Source organism: Xyrauchen texanus, chromosome 30, assembly GCF_025860055.1.
Source record: "Xyrauchen texanus isolate HMW12.3.18 chromosome 30, RBS_HiC_50CHRs, whole genome shotgun sequence".
Lineage (NCBI taxonomy): Eukaryota > Metazoa > Chordata > Actinopteri > Cypriniformes > Catostomidae > Xyrauchen > Xyrauchen texanus.
In genome coordinates, this window is record NC_068305.1 from 33,072,600 (window position 1) to 33,089,566 (window position 16,967).

The 16,967-nt window shown below is 37.7% G+C and overlaps 1 protein-coding gene across 1 annotated transcript; it reads left to right on the forward strand.

Moving 5' to 3' along the window:
• Window positions 1-4,299: 4,299 nt before the first annotated feature.
• LOC127623548 (zinc finger protein 512-like) lies at window positions 4,300-16,715 on the forward strand. The gene is made up of 16 exons (XM_052097930.1): window positions 4,300-4,766; window positions 4,952-5,043; window positions 5,282-5,337; window positions 5,834-5,883; window positions 7,946-8,136; window positions 8,220-8,303; window positions 8,399-8,512; window positions 9,074-9,198; window positions 9,297-9,383; window positions 9,472-9,570; window positions 10,578-10,745; window positions 12,916-13,110; window positions 13,677-13,778; window positions 14,194-14,256; window positions 15,084-15,182; window positions 15,457-16,715. Exons 2-16 carry the CDS (start codon window positions 4,962-4,964, stop codon window positions 15,799-15,801), a joined length of 1,860 nt encoding a protein of 619 aa, XP_051953890.1. The 5' UTR covers window positions 4,300-4,766; window positions 4,952-4,961; the 3' UTR covers window positions 15,802-16,715.
• The last annotated feature ends 252 nt before the right edge of the window (window positions 16,716-16,967 follow it).

A 16,967-nucleotide genomic window follows, 5' to 3' on the forward strand; every position in this document is an offset into this window, starting at 1 on the left:
TTCGCCCAATGTTAGCTGGGATAGGCTCCAGCCCCCCGCGACCCTGTACACAGGATAGGCGGTTGACGATGGATGGATGGATGGATGGATGGTTCAAATACATAACATATTCTTTCATACACTGTACATACAGTGGCTCCAAAAATATTTGAACACAAAGAATATATGAATGTTTTTGCTTTAAATATCAAAACTTTCGCAAAAGCAATTGCAAAAATGTCAAAGAAAAGTACTGAAAGCTGAACATAATTTGTTTGCATGTGCCACTTTTGATGGTTTTACTGTATACACTCACCTAAAGGATTATTAGGAACACCTGTTCAATTTCTCATTAATGCAATTATCTAATCAACCAATCACATGGCAGTTGCTTCAATGCATTTAGGGGTGTGGTCCTGGTCAAGACAATCTCCTGAACTCCAAACTGAATGTCAGAATGGGAAAGAAAGGGGATTTAAGCAATTTTGAGCGTGGCATGGTTGTTGGTGCCAGACGGGCCGGTCTGAGTATTTCACAATCTGCTCAGTTACTAGGATTTTCATGCACAACCATTTCTAGGGTTTACAAAGAATGGTGTGAAAAGGGAAAAACATCCAGTATGCGGCAGTCCTGTGGGCGAAAATGCCTTGTTGATGCTAGAGGTCAGAGGAGAATGGGCCGACTGATTCAAGCTGATAGAAGAGCAACATTGACTGAAATAACCACTCGTTACAACCGAGGTATGCAGCAAAGCAATTGTGAAGCCACAACACGCACAACCTTGAGGCGGATGGGCTACAACAGCAGAAGACCCCACCGGATACCACTCATCTCCACTACAAATAGGAAAAAGAGGTTACAATTTGCAAGAGCTCACCAAAATTGGACAGTTGAAGACTGGAAAAATATTGTCTGGTCTGATGAGTCTCGATTTCTGTTGAGACATTCAGATGGTAGAGTCAGAATTTGGCGTAAACAGAATGAGAACATGGATCCATCATGCCTTGTTACCACTGTGCAGGCTGGTGGTGGTGGTGTAATGGTGTGGGGGATGTTTTCTTGGCACACTTTAGGCCCCTTAGTGCCAATTGGGCATCGTTTAAATGTCACGGCCTACCTGAGCATTGTTTCTGACCATGTCCATCCCTTTATGGCCATCATGTACCCATCCTCTGATGGCTACTTCCAGCAGGATAATGCACCATGTCACAAAGCTCGAATCATTTCAAATTGGTTTCTTGAACATGACAATGAGTTCACTGTACTAAAATGGCCCCCACAGTCACCAGATCTCAACCCAATAGAGCATCTTTGGGATGTGGTGGAACGGGAGCTTCGTGCCCTGGATGTGCATCCCACAAATCTCCATCAACTGCAAGATGCTATCCTATCAATATGGGCCAACATTTCTAAAGAATGCTTTCAGCACCTTGTTGAATCAATGCCACATAGAATTAAGGCAGTTCTGAAGGCGAAAGGGGCTCAAACACAGTATTAGTATGGTGTTCCTAATAATCCTTTAGGTGAGTGTATATTGCTATCTAATGCAATAAGACATATAACATTTTTAAGTGTGCCCTAAAAGTTTCACCATAACTGAAAATTCTCTCATAATTTTCTCAACCTCATGAAATGTGTGACTTACTTTCTTCTGCAGAACATGTTTTTAGATAGAATATCTCAACTCTGTAGGTCCATACAATGGAAGTAAATGGTGAACGAGACTTTGAAGCTCCAAAATGCACAAAGGCAGCATCAAAGTAATCCATAAAACTCCAGTGGTTTAATCAATGTCCTCTAAATCAATCCAATTGGTTTTGGATGAGAAATGTGCAAATATAGCTCCTTTTTAACTGTACATCCTGTGTAGTCTCTATGCACAATCATGATTTAAAGCTTGATTATACTTCCTAGTGCTTGACGCAGAGCGCTATTGTGCTATGAAGTGTAATCAAGCTTGAAATCAAGATCGCCAAGAAAACTGCTGATGTCAAGATTTATTGTAGAAAATGTTCTATTTTGGTCAGTTCCCACCCAAAACCGTTTGGATCGCTTCAGAAGTCATAGATTAAACCACTGGAGCTGTAAGGGTTACTTTTATGCTGCCCTAATGTGCTTTTTGGAGCCTCAGAGTTTTGTTCACATTCCACTTGCATTGTATGGACCTACAGAGCTGAAATATTCTTCCAAAAATCATTATTTTGGGTACTGTTGTTCATTTCTCATTATTGAGAGAAGGCATTACATTCATGTCTGTAGTAAGCGCCATAATCTTTCTTAGCTGAAAGTTCTTAATACCTGGAAAAAGCTCATTCATGTCCTCTCTTGTCAAAGTCAGGACTTGAACATCATCAATACCAGAGTGCGAATTACCCCACCATAATTGGGGGGTACTGCTCCTTCCAGCCAGGTTTCTTAAGCAACCAAATTGGTCCGGTTGCTAGGGAGGGTACAGCCACATGGGGTAATCTCCTCGTGGTCACGATTAGTGGTTCTCACTCTTTTGGGGTGAGTGGTAAATTGTGCATGGATCGCGGAGAATAGCATGAGCCTCCACATGCTGTGAGTCTCCGTGGTGTCATGCGCCTCACGGATTGAGGTGAGTAGCCTCGCCACCACGAGGACCTACTAAGTAGTGGGAACTGGGTATTCCAAATTGGTAGAAAAAGGGATAAAAAAAGTTATATAATAGGTGTGGGTGAGAGACAGATCAACATTTAAGTCCTTTTTTACTATAAATCTCCACTTTCACTTTTTTCTTCTTTTGTTTTTGCCGATTCAAATTCTTCATGCATAATGCCACCTACTGGCCAGGAGGATATTTATAGTAAAAAGCAACTGCAATATTGATCTGTTTCTCACGTACACCTTTCATATCGTATGGATTACTATTATGCTACCTTTTTTGCTTTATTGAGCTTCAACTTTTTGGTACCGATTCATTTGCATTGTATGGACCTACAGAGCTGTGCATGTACATGACTTTCTTCTGTTGAGCTCAAATGAAGATTTTCCTTCAAAGTGAGTGAGTAAATGATGTGAGAATTGTAATTTTTGGGTGAACTATTCCTTTAAGGACATTTATATTTGCTCAGTCAACACATGGAGGTTATTCTTTACATGTTCTGTTTTAATATGGACAATGACCGAGGGTCTTATTCATGGTAACATTGTTATGAGTTTACCTCAATATGCCAGCCCTTACATTCCAACTGTTTTGTTATGTGCGCTTTGAGCATAAAAAGGTCAAGAGAAATTTTTTTGAGTGGAAACATACCTGAAGAGAGAAAACCACAACATAGTTCTCCACAATCAGATGATGCAAGCAGAAATATGGGCGATGACTCGTTTTGTTGTTGGGTGAGCAAAGTAAACTGTTGTTGTTTCCAGTAAGATGTGTCACTAAAGGTTAAAAGCAGGGCATGTCAACAAGGCCAACGTGTAACCATATGTAGTCAATACATTTTATAGTGGTTTATAGTGAAACCGGTAATCGTCCCATCCCTACAGGTAAGTAGCCGGTAATTCAATGTATGAAGACGTGACATGAGCTATGAAAGAACAAAACACGTTAATAAATGAAGGTTGTAAAATCAACAAGCTAGACGTCAGCTAGCAACTTACAATTATCCATGCACGTCAGCAGCAAACCGTTCTCTATCTCCAATGCTTCTAGCCGCCACGGTGGTTAAAAATGGTACGGTCCACTATAGGGGTGTCTGAAATCGCTTTACATTAAAATGTTCCTACAGTGAAAATAGGAGTTGACTTATATTGTAACCGTAAATATATTTTTTCACAATATCAGAAAAATTATCTGACCCCCCAATACTGATATTTCTGTCCCTTTGGGGGGTACTGGGTCTTCATTGGGGGGTATAGTACCCCCCAGTACCCCCTGTAATTCGAACTATGATCAATACCTGCATCTGAGAAACAAGTAGAAACAAAGTAACACTTAACATCGCAAGAGCTTCCATTTAGGTGACGCATAAAGGAGTGTTGGCCAATGTTAGTTTTTACACACTGATTGCAATGTTTTTACACAAAGTAGCCCTTCACTGAAAGCCTAATTTTTAAGTGACAGATATAGGCTACCATCTAGTACAGAAGACCCAGAGAGGAAAGAAAGTTGCTTTTGTTAAAACTAAATTAAAGCTCTGTGGCTGTGACGCCGATGTACATGGGCGTGGCTGAATCTGATCTGGGACCTGTTCTCCCGAACGATAGGCTGTTTTGGCGTGAAGACCCGCCCCCTTTCAGTGTGTTTGGAATGTACGCGTTTCTCATTGGCTTAGATGACAAGAGGCGTGTCCTGCATAAAGCGAGCTCTGCAAGAGGACGGCAATGTTGTTGTTTCATGATGTATATTGAGCGTAGAATACGTTTCGTGTTATGCATTTGAACACAACGTCGGGTTAGATGTGTAAATGTAGATCTGAATTTGATGAAAGAGCAAAGTGAAAACCTTTTTATCAGTCGTCAGGCAACATATCGCCTCGGAGGGGAGTGTGATAGACATGACATGAAGTAGCATTATGGAAATGCGTGTTCTTCTGTTTGAAGTTGATGTGTATGGTATATCAATGTCATCATATTAACTTTTGTCGGTCGAATGCATCTGTGGAGCGCTTGTTTTGTCGTAATGCCGCATACACTTCCTTTATTTGGATTATATTGGTTGGCAGTGATGATGGTGGCAGTGGTCTTTAGGACTGCAATATTGCAGATCATGTGTGCAAATGCATTGTTATTCCACTTGGCTCTTCAGGATGCCTACAAACATTGTAATTTGCATTTTTAAATAAAATAGTACTAGTCTAGTTGATTCGATGGGCAAGAGGGGCATGACCGTCTTGGGTCATTGCAATTTATGAATTAAACACACAGTATGAGCTTACCAGTTTGTGTCAGTAATATATTTGCTTTTAATGATGAAAACAATAATGTGAGGTGATCCCTGTTGCATCAGGAATAGGATCATGAATCAGACCCTCATGTCTGTCATCTGTGTACCCAGAAAGAGGAAAATGTCCAGACCAAAACTAAACCCTCAGACATCAGGTAATTTTTAATTTTCCACAGCATAATACTTTATTTGGAACATTATGGTTACCTATATTAGCATTATAAGCAGGTGTAAAGCTTAGATCCTTGTAGATTATTTTGAGCAGCCTAAGAAAAAAATTACATCTCCACTTATGTCTCAATTCCTTCTGTTAAGAAAGCATATTAAATAAGCCATTGTTGAATCCAATATAGGTTTTCAGTGGTTAGAATGAGTTTGTTGCTCCTCCAACAGATGGCATAAAGGAGTTGGGGAAAGAAGCTGAAGGGAGTGGAATGGTAACATCGGAAGTAAGATGCCTGTCTTTGGTTTGGGGGATAGTGTCTTGTGATCAATAATAGTGGTGGTATCACCAAAGCTCCGTGGTTCTCAACCTTTTTTGACTCTTAAGGTCCACCATTGTTCGAGACAAATTTGAAAGTCATGCACACTTCTACTCGCTAGTTTAAAAATTGTGATATCGAGATTGAGTTCAGTGGTGTATTTGGTGCAAAATGGTTTCAATTTACATATTACATGACTTGATCTTGATTTGAGCTGTTTTAGCATTTTAAATGATTTTAATATAAAATGCAAATAATTTAAGTAATCTTGCATGCCCCCTTGCCACTTTGCTGAGGCCCCCTTAGTTGGCCTTGGACCTCTGGTTGAGAAACACTTATCTACCACCTTTTTGGAGTTCTCTACATTTATATATTGATATTGTTTTTTGGGCATTTTGTTAAACTAAACATAAGACCACCAGATCTGGTTTTATCCCCCTACATCTGTGTTATTGCATTTCAGAATGAGGGAACAAGCTCCCAGAAAATAAAGAGATCTTGCACCAGAAAAAAGTGAGTTTGATGTGTATAATGCATCAACAGTGTGGCAATTACTGTACATCTTATTGTGTTCTCAGATATTGGCATTCTCTGCTAAATAAATTGTTCGTTTTCATTCAATTACATCATATAGTGGATTAACTGTGGCAAAAAATCACTGCTGTTTGAGGTGTCCTATGGTACCATGATCATTGGACCTACAGAGGATTCAACCAATGGGTTAAAAATAAGCAGTTACAGTTTTTTCCAACATGGGGGAATTATCAGCATAGAAACCATAACAAGCAAAGTATACAGGAGTCTATGTAAAATAATGTATTTTCAATAAATGTATTCTTGCTATCAAATACACTCACCTAAAGGATTATTAGGAACACCTGTTCAATTTCTCATTAATGCAATTATCTAATCAACCAATCACATGGCAGTTGCTTCAATGCATTTAGGGGTGTGGTCCTGGTCAAGACAATCTCCTGAACTCCAAACTGAATGTCAGAATGGGAAAGAAAGGTGATTTAAGCAATTTTGAGCGTGGCATGGTTGTTGGTGCCAGACGGGCCGGTCTGAGTATTTCACAATCTGCTCAGTTACTGGGATTTTCATGCACAACCATTTCTAGGGTTTACAAAGAATGGTGTGAAAAGGAAAAACATCCAGTATGCGGCAGTCCTGTGGGCTGAAAATGCCTTGTTGATTTTAGAGGTCAGAGGAGAATGGGCCGACTGATTCAAGCTGATAGAAGAGCAACTTTGACTGAAATAACCACTCGTTACAACCGAGGTATGCAGCAAAGCATTTGTGAAGCCACAACACGCACAACCTTGAGGCGGAGGGGCTACAACAGCAGAAGACCCCACCGGGTACCACTCATCTCCACTACAAATAGGAAAAAGAGGCTACAATTTGCAAGAGCTCACCAAAATTGGACAGTTGAAGACTGGAAAAATATTGCCTGGTCTGATGAGTCTCGATTTCTGTTGAGACATTCAGATGGTAGAGTCAGAATTTGGCGTAAACAGAATGAGAACATCCTCTGATGGCTACTTCCAGCAGGATAATGCACCATGTCACAAAGCTTGAATCATTTCAAATTGGTTTCTTGAACATGACAATGAGTTCACTGTACTAAAATGGCCCCCACAGTCACCAGATCTCAACCCAATAGAGCATCTTTGGGATGTGGTGGAACGGGAGCTTCGTGCCCTGGATGTGCATCCCACAAATCTCCATCAACTGCAAGATGCTATCCTATCAATATGGGCCAACATTTCTAAAGAACGCTTTCAGCACCTTGTTGAATCAATGCCACGTAGAATTAAGGCAGTTCTGAAGGTGAAAGGGGGTCAAACACAGTATTAGTATGGTGTTCCTAATAATCCTTTAGGTGAGTGTATATCCCAATGGGAATGTTTTGTGTAAAAGTCATATTATGAGGGCAAAATTATTTTATTTTAAACATTTAATAATTATTAAATAATTATTTTATTTTAATTATTTGATTTACTTGCAGATCTGCTTCTCGGTCAGAACCCGACAGCATCAAATCTGTAGTAATCATATCTAACAGTAATTCAGTGAAGAACTTGAAACAACTGAGAAATGTACTTTATACCTCGATATTTTTCCTTGTTTCTGGATTAACCATGCATGTATACGTAGTAATTGTACATAGCTGTATAAAATGTCTTCAGCATGTCACAGAAGGCTACAGCTACAACGTGCAATAAGGCAAATAAATGTGTGATACAGCAGTATCAAAGCACATGATTATCATGTTCAACTAAAAAGAAAGAAGCCTTGTTTTTTATGCAACAGTAAGTGGTGTGATTCTGAAAATGTACTGTGATAAATCATTTAGATTTTGGTTTAATAAAAATATAAAACAAATCTGAAAATGAACTGGTTACCAACATTTGGAAATAACGTTTTAACTCTGGAACAATTGGAAGGAACTTCCCGTTTTCAGTTACATTCTGCAAAATTAATCATTCGTTTTCATTCCTTGGAATGTTCAGTTACATCATATAGTGGATTAACTCTGGCAAAACATCACTGCTGTTTGGTGTGTCCTAAGGTACCATGATCTCCAGCCTGTGGTCATTGGACCTACAGAGGATTCAGCCAGTGGGTCATCTTGCATTTCGGTTATCACTTCCACTCTGGTGAATGGCTTAGAATGTCAACATGCACCCACTGGCCTCACCAGCTCCTGCAGAATAGTGGGGGAAATGGATGAATCCAGTTCAGAGACTACAGAAGAGACAGGTGAGTGTCGTCTTCTAGAAAGCTGATTAGAATAAATGCATATGGATATATAACAGTTCAGGGCATGTTCAAATCTGTCACAGATTTTTTGTTGAAGAAGGAACGGAAGATGGAGGAAGTTGGTCAGCCCCCGTTAAAAAGGTACAATGAGGAAGTAAAACAGACAGGTATACAATTCTTCACTATTTGTTTCCAATAATCTTCATGGAATTTTTTTTTAAAAAATGCGAAAAGTGCAGATTTCATATTTTTCTTTTAACAGTACCTGTTATAGTTCCCGATGCTCAATTCACTCAGAAAAATCAGATAGCGAACAGCAAACAGGAACAGAAAGAACTTCAGTACACCAAGAAAGAGGCTCGTGTTTATCCTCCAGGTAATTGGAACAGTCCTTCAGGCTCTTTTTAAAGGAATAGTTCAACCATTTACTCACACTCATGTTGGTCCATACAATGCAAGTGAATGGTGGCCAGAACATATAAAGCTAGTATAAATGTAATCCATACGACTCCAGTGGTTAAAGCGATATGATAGATGTGGGTGAGAAACAGATCAATATTTAAGTATTTTTTTTACTATATTATATTCTCCTCCCTGCTGAAAGCAACAGAAGAAGAACTTTTTGGAGAGAAGATAGTGCTTAGGAAGGCTGGTGAAAGTGGAATTTTATGGTCAAAAGCTACCAATAGCAAGTGGAAAGTCATGGTTCATGGTTGTGATGTAAACTAATGCCTATTTGCTATTTTTAAAAAAAAAGGAATAGCCTTGGGACATACAGTATGACATACAAACTTCCTGTTTCAATGGATTATACATCAACATAGGAAAGTATACTACACTCATCAAGTCCTGCACAGATGCACTGAATAATGATATATATATATATATATATACAATATCGTTTTTTGTGGTTCTTTCCATTTTTGCGACTTTTCAGGAAGTCAGGAGGAGAGATGGCAGTTGCAGATTTTGGCAAAGGGTCGAGTAACCTGTCCAAAATGTAAAAGCGTTGGAAGAAAGACTGTTGAGGGCTTAAAGAAGCATATGGAAACCTGCAAACTGGTACATGCAGTGTTTATGAAAATCATACAAATGTAGAATTTATTTAATTTTATTTTCATCTGTGATGTCTAAAATTAATTTAGCTCTTTATTGTGTAGAATCCCTTTACATGTCCACACTGTAGGAAACAACTGAAAACTTCTACTGAAATGAAGTACCACCTCATGGCTGACCACAACAACCTGGTTTGTTTGTTTTTAACTGATCCCAATATCATCAATGATGATTATGGTGATGATGATACAAATGATATTTTTCTGTTTGTTTTTGCAGCCCATTCCAGATACCGGGAATGACTTTGCTGACCAAGCCGTGAAGGAGAAACTACGGAAAGTACTGAAGAGGATGGGAAAATTAAAATGTTCAAAAGAGGTTTGTTGATATTTTAACGTTAGTCTGGGGTATCGAGAACCAGTTCCATTTTTAAACAATACTGGATCCATGCATTCTTTCATCAATTAAGAAACATATTCCACTCCTGAGATTATCTGTGAAAAGAAAAAAAAAGGGGCCTCTGAAATTCAGCACATAATTTATATTCTATGGGAAAGGCCTACAGTAGATCATAAATAATAAGTTGGTTACAAAGAGCTGCTTTGTAACCTTTCTCAATTATCCAGCCATGAAATCTTGTTTATTTTCAATGAATAAATGGGACGTCCCACATCAAGATGTCAGGCTATGCCTTAACACTACTTTGTTAAAGGAATGTTCTGGGTTCAATACAAGTGAAGGTCAATCGACAGCATTTGTGGCATAATATTGATTACCACAAAATTTCATTTTGAATTGCCCCTCCTTTAAAAATTTACAGCGAGGCACTTACAATGGAAGTGAATGGGGGCCCATTTTTTAATGTCAAAATACTCAAAAGTACAGCCACAAGATGTAAACATTATGCATGTAAACATGATTTTAGTGTGAAAAAAAATCACTTACTAACCTTTTCTGTATAAAAACTGTATTTTCAGTTTTACAACTTTGTTACGATGTAATGTCAACAACTTTATTGCTCAAATAATACATGAGTATTAACAGAAGAATTAATGTAAGTGCATTTATAAAATAAAATTTACTTCCATTGTATGTGTCTCACTGTAACCCAGAATTTTGCTCTTTTAAAGAAAAGGAGGGATGAGTTTAAATTATTTTTTTGGTAATCAACATTATGACACAAATGCTGTCGATTGAGCTTAACTTGTTTTGAACCCGGAATATTCCTTTAAGATGACTCTGGGCTGCGTAAAGACGCAAAGGACACATAAAAGCCATACTTTTGTGCAGATTTAATTTAATTGTGAATGTTTAGAACTACTGCTTTGATTATGTTGAATCATAAATTAAATGATGTAACGCAATGCTGATTGGTTTTGTTTTAGGGATGCACTGGCAGTTTTACTAGTATAATGGGTTATGTGTACCACATGAAAAAATGTGGCAAAGAGGAGTCAGAGTTGGAGAAACTGTCATTGAACTGTAAACACTGTGGAAAAGCATATCGTTCCAGAGCAGGCCTGGAGTACCACATCAAGAATGAGCACAGTCCAGTGAGTCCTTCTCTACACTGGACACATCAGTATCACATATTGTCTAATTTGATACTCTATGTTAATAATACTTTAATGTTATGTCTGTATTGTCTTGACAGTTTCTCATTTAGGCAGTTAAAGGGATAGTTCTCCAAAAAATTTACATTCTGTCAGCATTTACTCACCTTTATGTTGTTCTAAACCTGTATGACTACATGTTCCCTTCAAGTGGAGTCGAAAATATCAGAATTCCGAGTTCTGAGCACATTAATGTTCAAACAAAGTCGTATTCACAAGTGGGAAAGTCGGAATTCTAGAAGATACCCCAGTTGATGTTTCCAAGTTGAGAAATTGGAAGGGGCGTGTCAACATGAAATATGATGGAAACCAATGATTTTGCAAGAGTGTTTCAACTTCTTTACTTTATTTACAAAATATAAATTTGTTATACAGCATACGACTAAGTGAAATAATGAGTCATCCATCACGGTTTGTTTTAATCAAATTAAAATTTAGTTTGATACCAAGCTTTAATAAGTTAAATATGTTGCGTAAGTGTTGCAGGTTTATTCACTGGTATTTATTCACCGGTACAACAGAAAAAAGCTTTTGCCGTCGTTCATTGCGTATTTGTTTAAAGGTATACAGTACTGTGCAAAAGTCTTAGGCACATAAGATGTTTCACAAAAGCATTTGTCTTAAGATGGTTATTTATATCTTCAACTTTAGTGTTGTCAATTGGTAATAAACATATTAGAATCCCAAACATTCCTTCTGCAAATAGAATAGAATAAAAGAACAGGGAGTCCTGCAACAGATGGCTTGGCCCCACAGAGCCCCCCACTGAACATCGATTCAGTCTGGGATTACATGAAGAGACAGAAGCAATTGAGACAGCCTAAATATATAGAAGAACTGTGGCAAATTCTCCAAGAAGCTTGGAACTTCCTATCTGCCAACAACCAATAAAAACTGTATCCAGGTGTACCTAGGGGAATTGGTGCTGTTTTGAAGGCAAAGGTGGTCAACACCGAATATTGATTTAGCTTTTTTATGTTTACTAGACTTTGTATGACATTAAGTGATAAATGAAAACTATTTATTTCATTATTTTTGAAGACATCCTCACTATGAAAAATGTTTCCCAAGTGCCTAAAACTTTTACACAGTACTGTAGATCACTCAAAAATGGAAATTCTCTCATCATTTACTCACCCTTATGCCATTCCAGATGTGTATGATTTTATTTAATCTGCTGAACTCTGCTTAAATGAAGATTTATAGAAGAACAGCTCAGCTTTTTTGGTCCATACAATGCAAGTGAATGGGTGCCAAAATTTTAAAGCTCAAAAAGTCGCAAAAGTCAGCATAAATGTAATCCGTATAAGACCTCAGTGGTTAAATCAATGTCTTCAGAGGTGATAGCTGTTGGTGAGAAACCGATCACTTTCACATTCTTCTACTTGTGTTTTTGTTGATTCACATTCTTCGTGCATATCGCCCCATACTGGACAGGGAGAAGAAATTCTAGCAAAGAATTACTTGAATATTGATCTGTTTCTCACCCACACCTATCATATCACTTCTGAAGATATGGATTTAACTACTGGAGTCATATGGATTACTTATATGATGCCTTTGTGTTTTTTTGAGTGTCAAAATTTTGGCACCCATTCATTGCATTGTATGGACCTACAGAGCTGAAATATTCTTCTAAATATCTTCATGCGAGTTCAGCAGATGAAAGTAAGTCATACACATCTGGGATGGCATGATGGTGATTAAATGAGGAGAGAATTTTGATTTTGGGGGAACTATCCCTTTAAGTTTGGCTTCTTACATATTTTGTTTCCCACTTGAATTTGTGACACGCCATATTAACAAATGCCCAACTCGGAGGTGAGCTTCCCAGGTCCACTTGAAGGCAGCCTTATTCCTTCTGTGGAACCCATCAGGACATGTTAGGTAGAACGCTTAACTTTCAGTGTATGGAAAAAAGATGCAATGAAAGTGAATGTTGACTGAGGCTAATATTCTACCTAACATCTCCTGTTGTGTTCCAGAGGAGAAAGAAAATCAAATGAGAGTAAATGATTACCAAATTTTATTTTGGGTTGGCATATCCCTTTAGTGTGTTTATGTCCACAAGTATCACTTGAAACTCTGTTGCAAAAATCTGTTGGTGCAGACACCCCAGGAAAATGAAGTAGAAGAGGTGAAGACACAGAAAGAGCCCATCCTAGAACGTACACAGAGCGGACGGGTCAAGCGTTTGTCGGCGCAGGTGGCCGTGTTCCACCTGAGGGAGATCGCCAGTGAGGAGCTTCTGAAAGAGTGGCCCAAAAGGAAAGTGCAGCATGACCTGGTGCCAGACGACAGGAAGGTGCTCCAAAATATAATGTTCAAAGTTCAAACTATGACAACATGTGTAACTGCAGGGCTGCGTGAAGTCAGAAACTGTGAGAAGCTTTGTGGTGAGGCTGCATTGCCTTTTGATGTTTTGCATACTTTTTTGATTTTGATTATATGTTTTGATGATGTTGGTTGGAATCTCCAAATTCATAAAATAAAGATATTTTGTATATGTTAAAAGGTTTTAGATTTTCTCTCAATTATTTGAATGAAGTACATAACATGGTAATACTTTAAAATGTTTTTAACATTATGCATCACGTTAAAATAATGCCTTAAGTATCAGGAACTAACAATGAACAATATTGTTTACAGCATTTATTAATGAATGTTAATTTAGAAATACTATTGTTTATTGTTAGTTCATGTTGGTTCATATTGCTTTTACTAATGTTAATATATATACTATTGTTTTAATGCTAACAAATACAACCTTATTGTAAATTGTTTCCCATAACATTAATTAACCTGTCTTGGTAGCGCTTTTGATAACATTTAATGGCTTTTTATGCTATTGTTATTTTTGTATGCATGTAGCTGAAGTATTCCCGTCCTGGGTTACCTGCTTTCAGTCAAGATACTCTGCGCAAGTGGAAGAATGAAGTCAAACTGCATAAAAAAGTGCAATGTCCGAACAAGGTTTGAACATCATCCATGTACTGTTATTCTTCAAGGTGTTTCACCATTATGCTTTAAACTAAAAAGAATAATTCGGGGTTATTCTCAACATAATGTATATTTACAAATACTTTTATTTCATGATTTGAAAGAAGTGTTTTTTGTGTCACTCGCTGCTTGCCTGTTATGCTTCCGTTGAAAGTGTGTTTACTGTAAACATGTGTGCTGTTCATTATACGCACTGAGGAATAAGTCAAAGTTATTTTCTGTGGTAATCGAATGCAGGCCGCAAAAGCAATACACAAATATTAGGTTGACATTATTCCGATTCTTTTAAATATTGTTGTATTTGCTTGAGCAGTTTGCTAAAGCAATTATTGAAACAAGTTACTAATAATAACAACAAAAGTTATTGTCTGTGTTTTCATTATATTAGGGTTGTGACTGCTTCTATACCAGTGTATCTGGCCTAAAGGCTCACCTTGGGCTATGTTCCTTGGTAAGGAATGAATTACCTTTATTTTTGTGTTTTAAAGGCATGTCATATAATGCTTAGGGTAGAGCTTTCAGTATGTTGGTAGATCTTTCCCTGGTGCCTGTGTGGTGCTGCATATGAATACGTTTTTACATACTTCCTCAATATTATACAGTACTGTGCAAAAGTCTAATGCACATAAGATGTTTAACAAAAACATTTGTTTTAAGATGGTTATTTATATCTTTAGCTGTAGTGTGTCAATAGGTAATAAACATTTTAGATTTACAAACATTCCTTCTGCAAATAGAATAGAATAGAAGAACAGGGAGACCTGCAACAGATGGCTTGCCCCAGCCACAGAGCCCCCCACTGAACATTGAGTCAGTCTGGGATTACATGAAGAAACAAAAGCAACCGAGACAGCCTAAATAGATAGAAAAACTGTGGTGAATTCTCCAAGAAGCTTGGAACATCCTGTCTGCCAACAACCAATAAAAACCGTGTCAGGTGTCCTTAGGATAATTGGTGCTGTTTTGAAGGCAAAGTTGATCACACCAAATATTGATTTAGCTTTTTGTATGTTTACTAGACTTAGCAAAACTAATTATGGCACTATTTTTGAAGAAATCCTCACTATGCAACATTTTTCACAAGTGCCTAAAACTTTTTCAGAGCACTGTGTAGTTTTTACCAAAATATATACAGTTTATCTGAAAGCAATGCCCTGTTTCCTATTGCTACCAAAATCAACAAGCTTCAAAAAGTGGTCTAATATTGAATTAATTAATAATTTCTCTGGAACAGGATGCTCTGCATTTTATGAAGAAGCTTTTAATTTTTCTCTGCAGGGTGAATTTGAAACAGGAAAATATAAACGCTTGATATGCAAGAAAGAATTCAACTCTGAAAGTGGAGTGAAGTACCACATCAATTCCATTCACTCTCAGGTTAGACAGTGAATTATGTGTACCTACATAACTATTACATTTTATTATCAGGTCTGCAAACCAATTATATTCAGTTAAGTACATCAAATTAATTGCAAATAATCACATTTATTATATATATCAATATTTGTTGAGGAAAGCCCCCCCAAGGTATTATTGTGACAGACAAGTGAAAAATGATATTACATATTGCATAATATGCTGTTTTAATGTTCCCTTATTAAATACATTTTTTTATAAGAAATTATTGTACTGTAATTGTTATTTTGCACAGGACTGGTTTGTTGTGAGGTCCAAAGCCAAGAGTTCCAAATTTGATAAACTGCACTCAGTCAAGACTCCACTAAAGGAAGACTCCATGAAGCATTTAGATCTTCCCTTACCAAACCCAGCCCTCAGTTTTCCCCAGGGCCCCAACACCTGGCAAGACAGACAGACATCAGCAGCGCCAATGTCAAGTGGAACAACAAATCCAGGAATGAAGACAACGAAGAGGAAGGAAGGCAGAAACAGCAGGAAGGAAAAAACGAGCACCCAGGAGAAAGACTGCTATGAATTCAGCGGCAGTGACAGTCAGAGAAGCAGCAGCAGCAGTAGTGAGAGTTCAAGCAGTGAATAAGAGGCTGAAGACACAGCTGACCACAGACAAGACGACTGGGCCCACAGTAGACCCCTCGTAAAGCCTGGGTCCAGCCAGCAGCCTGAAAGTCATTTATAAACCCTCCATGTTCTTTATTTGAAATATGTGGTCAGGGCACTGCTGGTAGGGACAACTCATAGGGTCGTTCCAGACGAAAGTGAGCAACTGAATCCCTTCATGAAGGGTCCTTCCACAAGACCGTTAGTGAAGAGTGTATTCATGTAAACATTTTAATTTCCTTTCTACCATATTTACAAGTCATCAATTTCAAAAAGTTAGTTTTATAATGAAATAAATTAATATAGTATACCCTCCCTAGCAACCAGGCCACTTTGGTTGCTTAGGAGACCTGGCTGGAGTCAAACTCACGACTCCAGGGGTGGTAGTCAGCATCAATACTCGCTGAGCTGCCAAGGCCCCATGTGAATAAAGCTATTTATTTGCTTTAAATAATGTATACATATTAAGACTTTTAGTGTATTTTGTTTTATTGTGTTGTAGAGAGCACTGTTTATTTATCTCTTGATGTGCACTATTCACAGTGGACTAGCAGCTGACTTGTTGTTGCAGTATGCTTTGCATGTAATGATGTTCATGTATGCTGCTGTGTTGTAATATTATTGAATGTGGATATGTCTCTACAGATGATAGAAGTCATGATACTCTGTGATATGCCAAGTATGCAGATTCATTGCACGGTTCCTGGATGTCAGGGAGAAGATGGGACTGGAGTTTCGGATGGAAAAAGCTTAAATATTGTACATTTGAAAAGCTGCGTTTCCTTGGATTAAAATCAATGATATTGGTTTGTCTGGTTGTCTTTTTGTGTAATACACAAACCAGTTTTAGAAAATGCCATCACACAATATGTACTTTTTTATTATTTAAGTCTCAACATGTAAAAAAATAAACTATTTTAAGATTTATGCATTTCAATTTCATAATTCAGTTTTATGGAATTTTTTTTTTTTTTTTTTTTTGTTTGTTAATTTCATTAATCAGCTAAATGGAGGTATAGACAGATTTGGAAAGCGAGTATGTTGTCAGCTGTATATGAGTATCTCCACCTGAATATCTCATCCTTAACTCTTAAAAGATTAACCATTTTGCAGATGTGTGAATAATTTCAAAATCCCCCAAATATT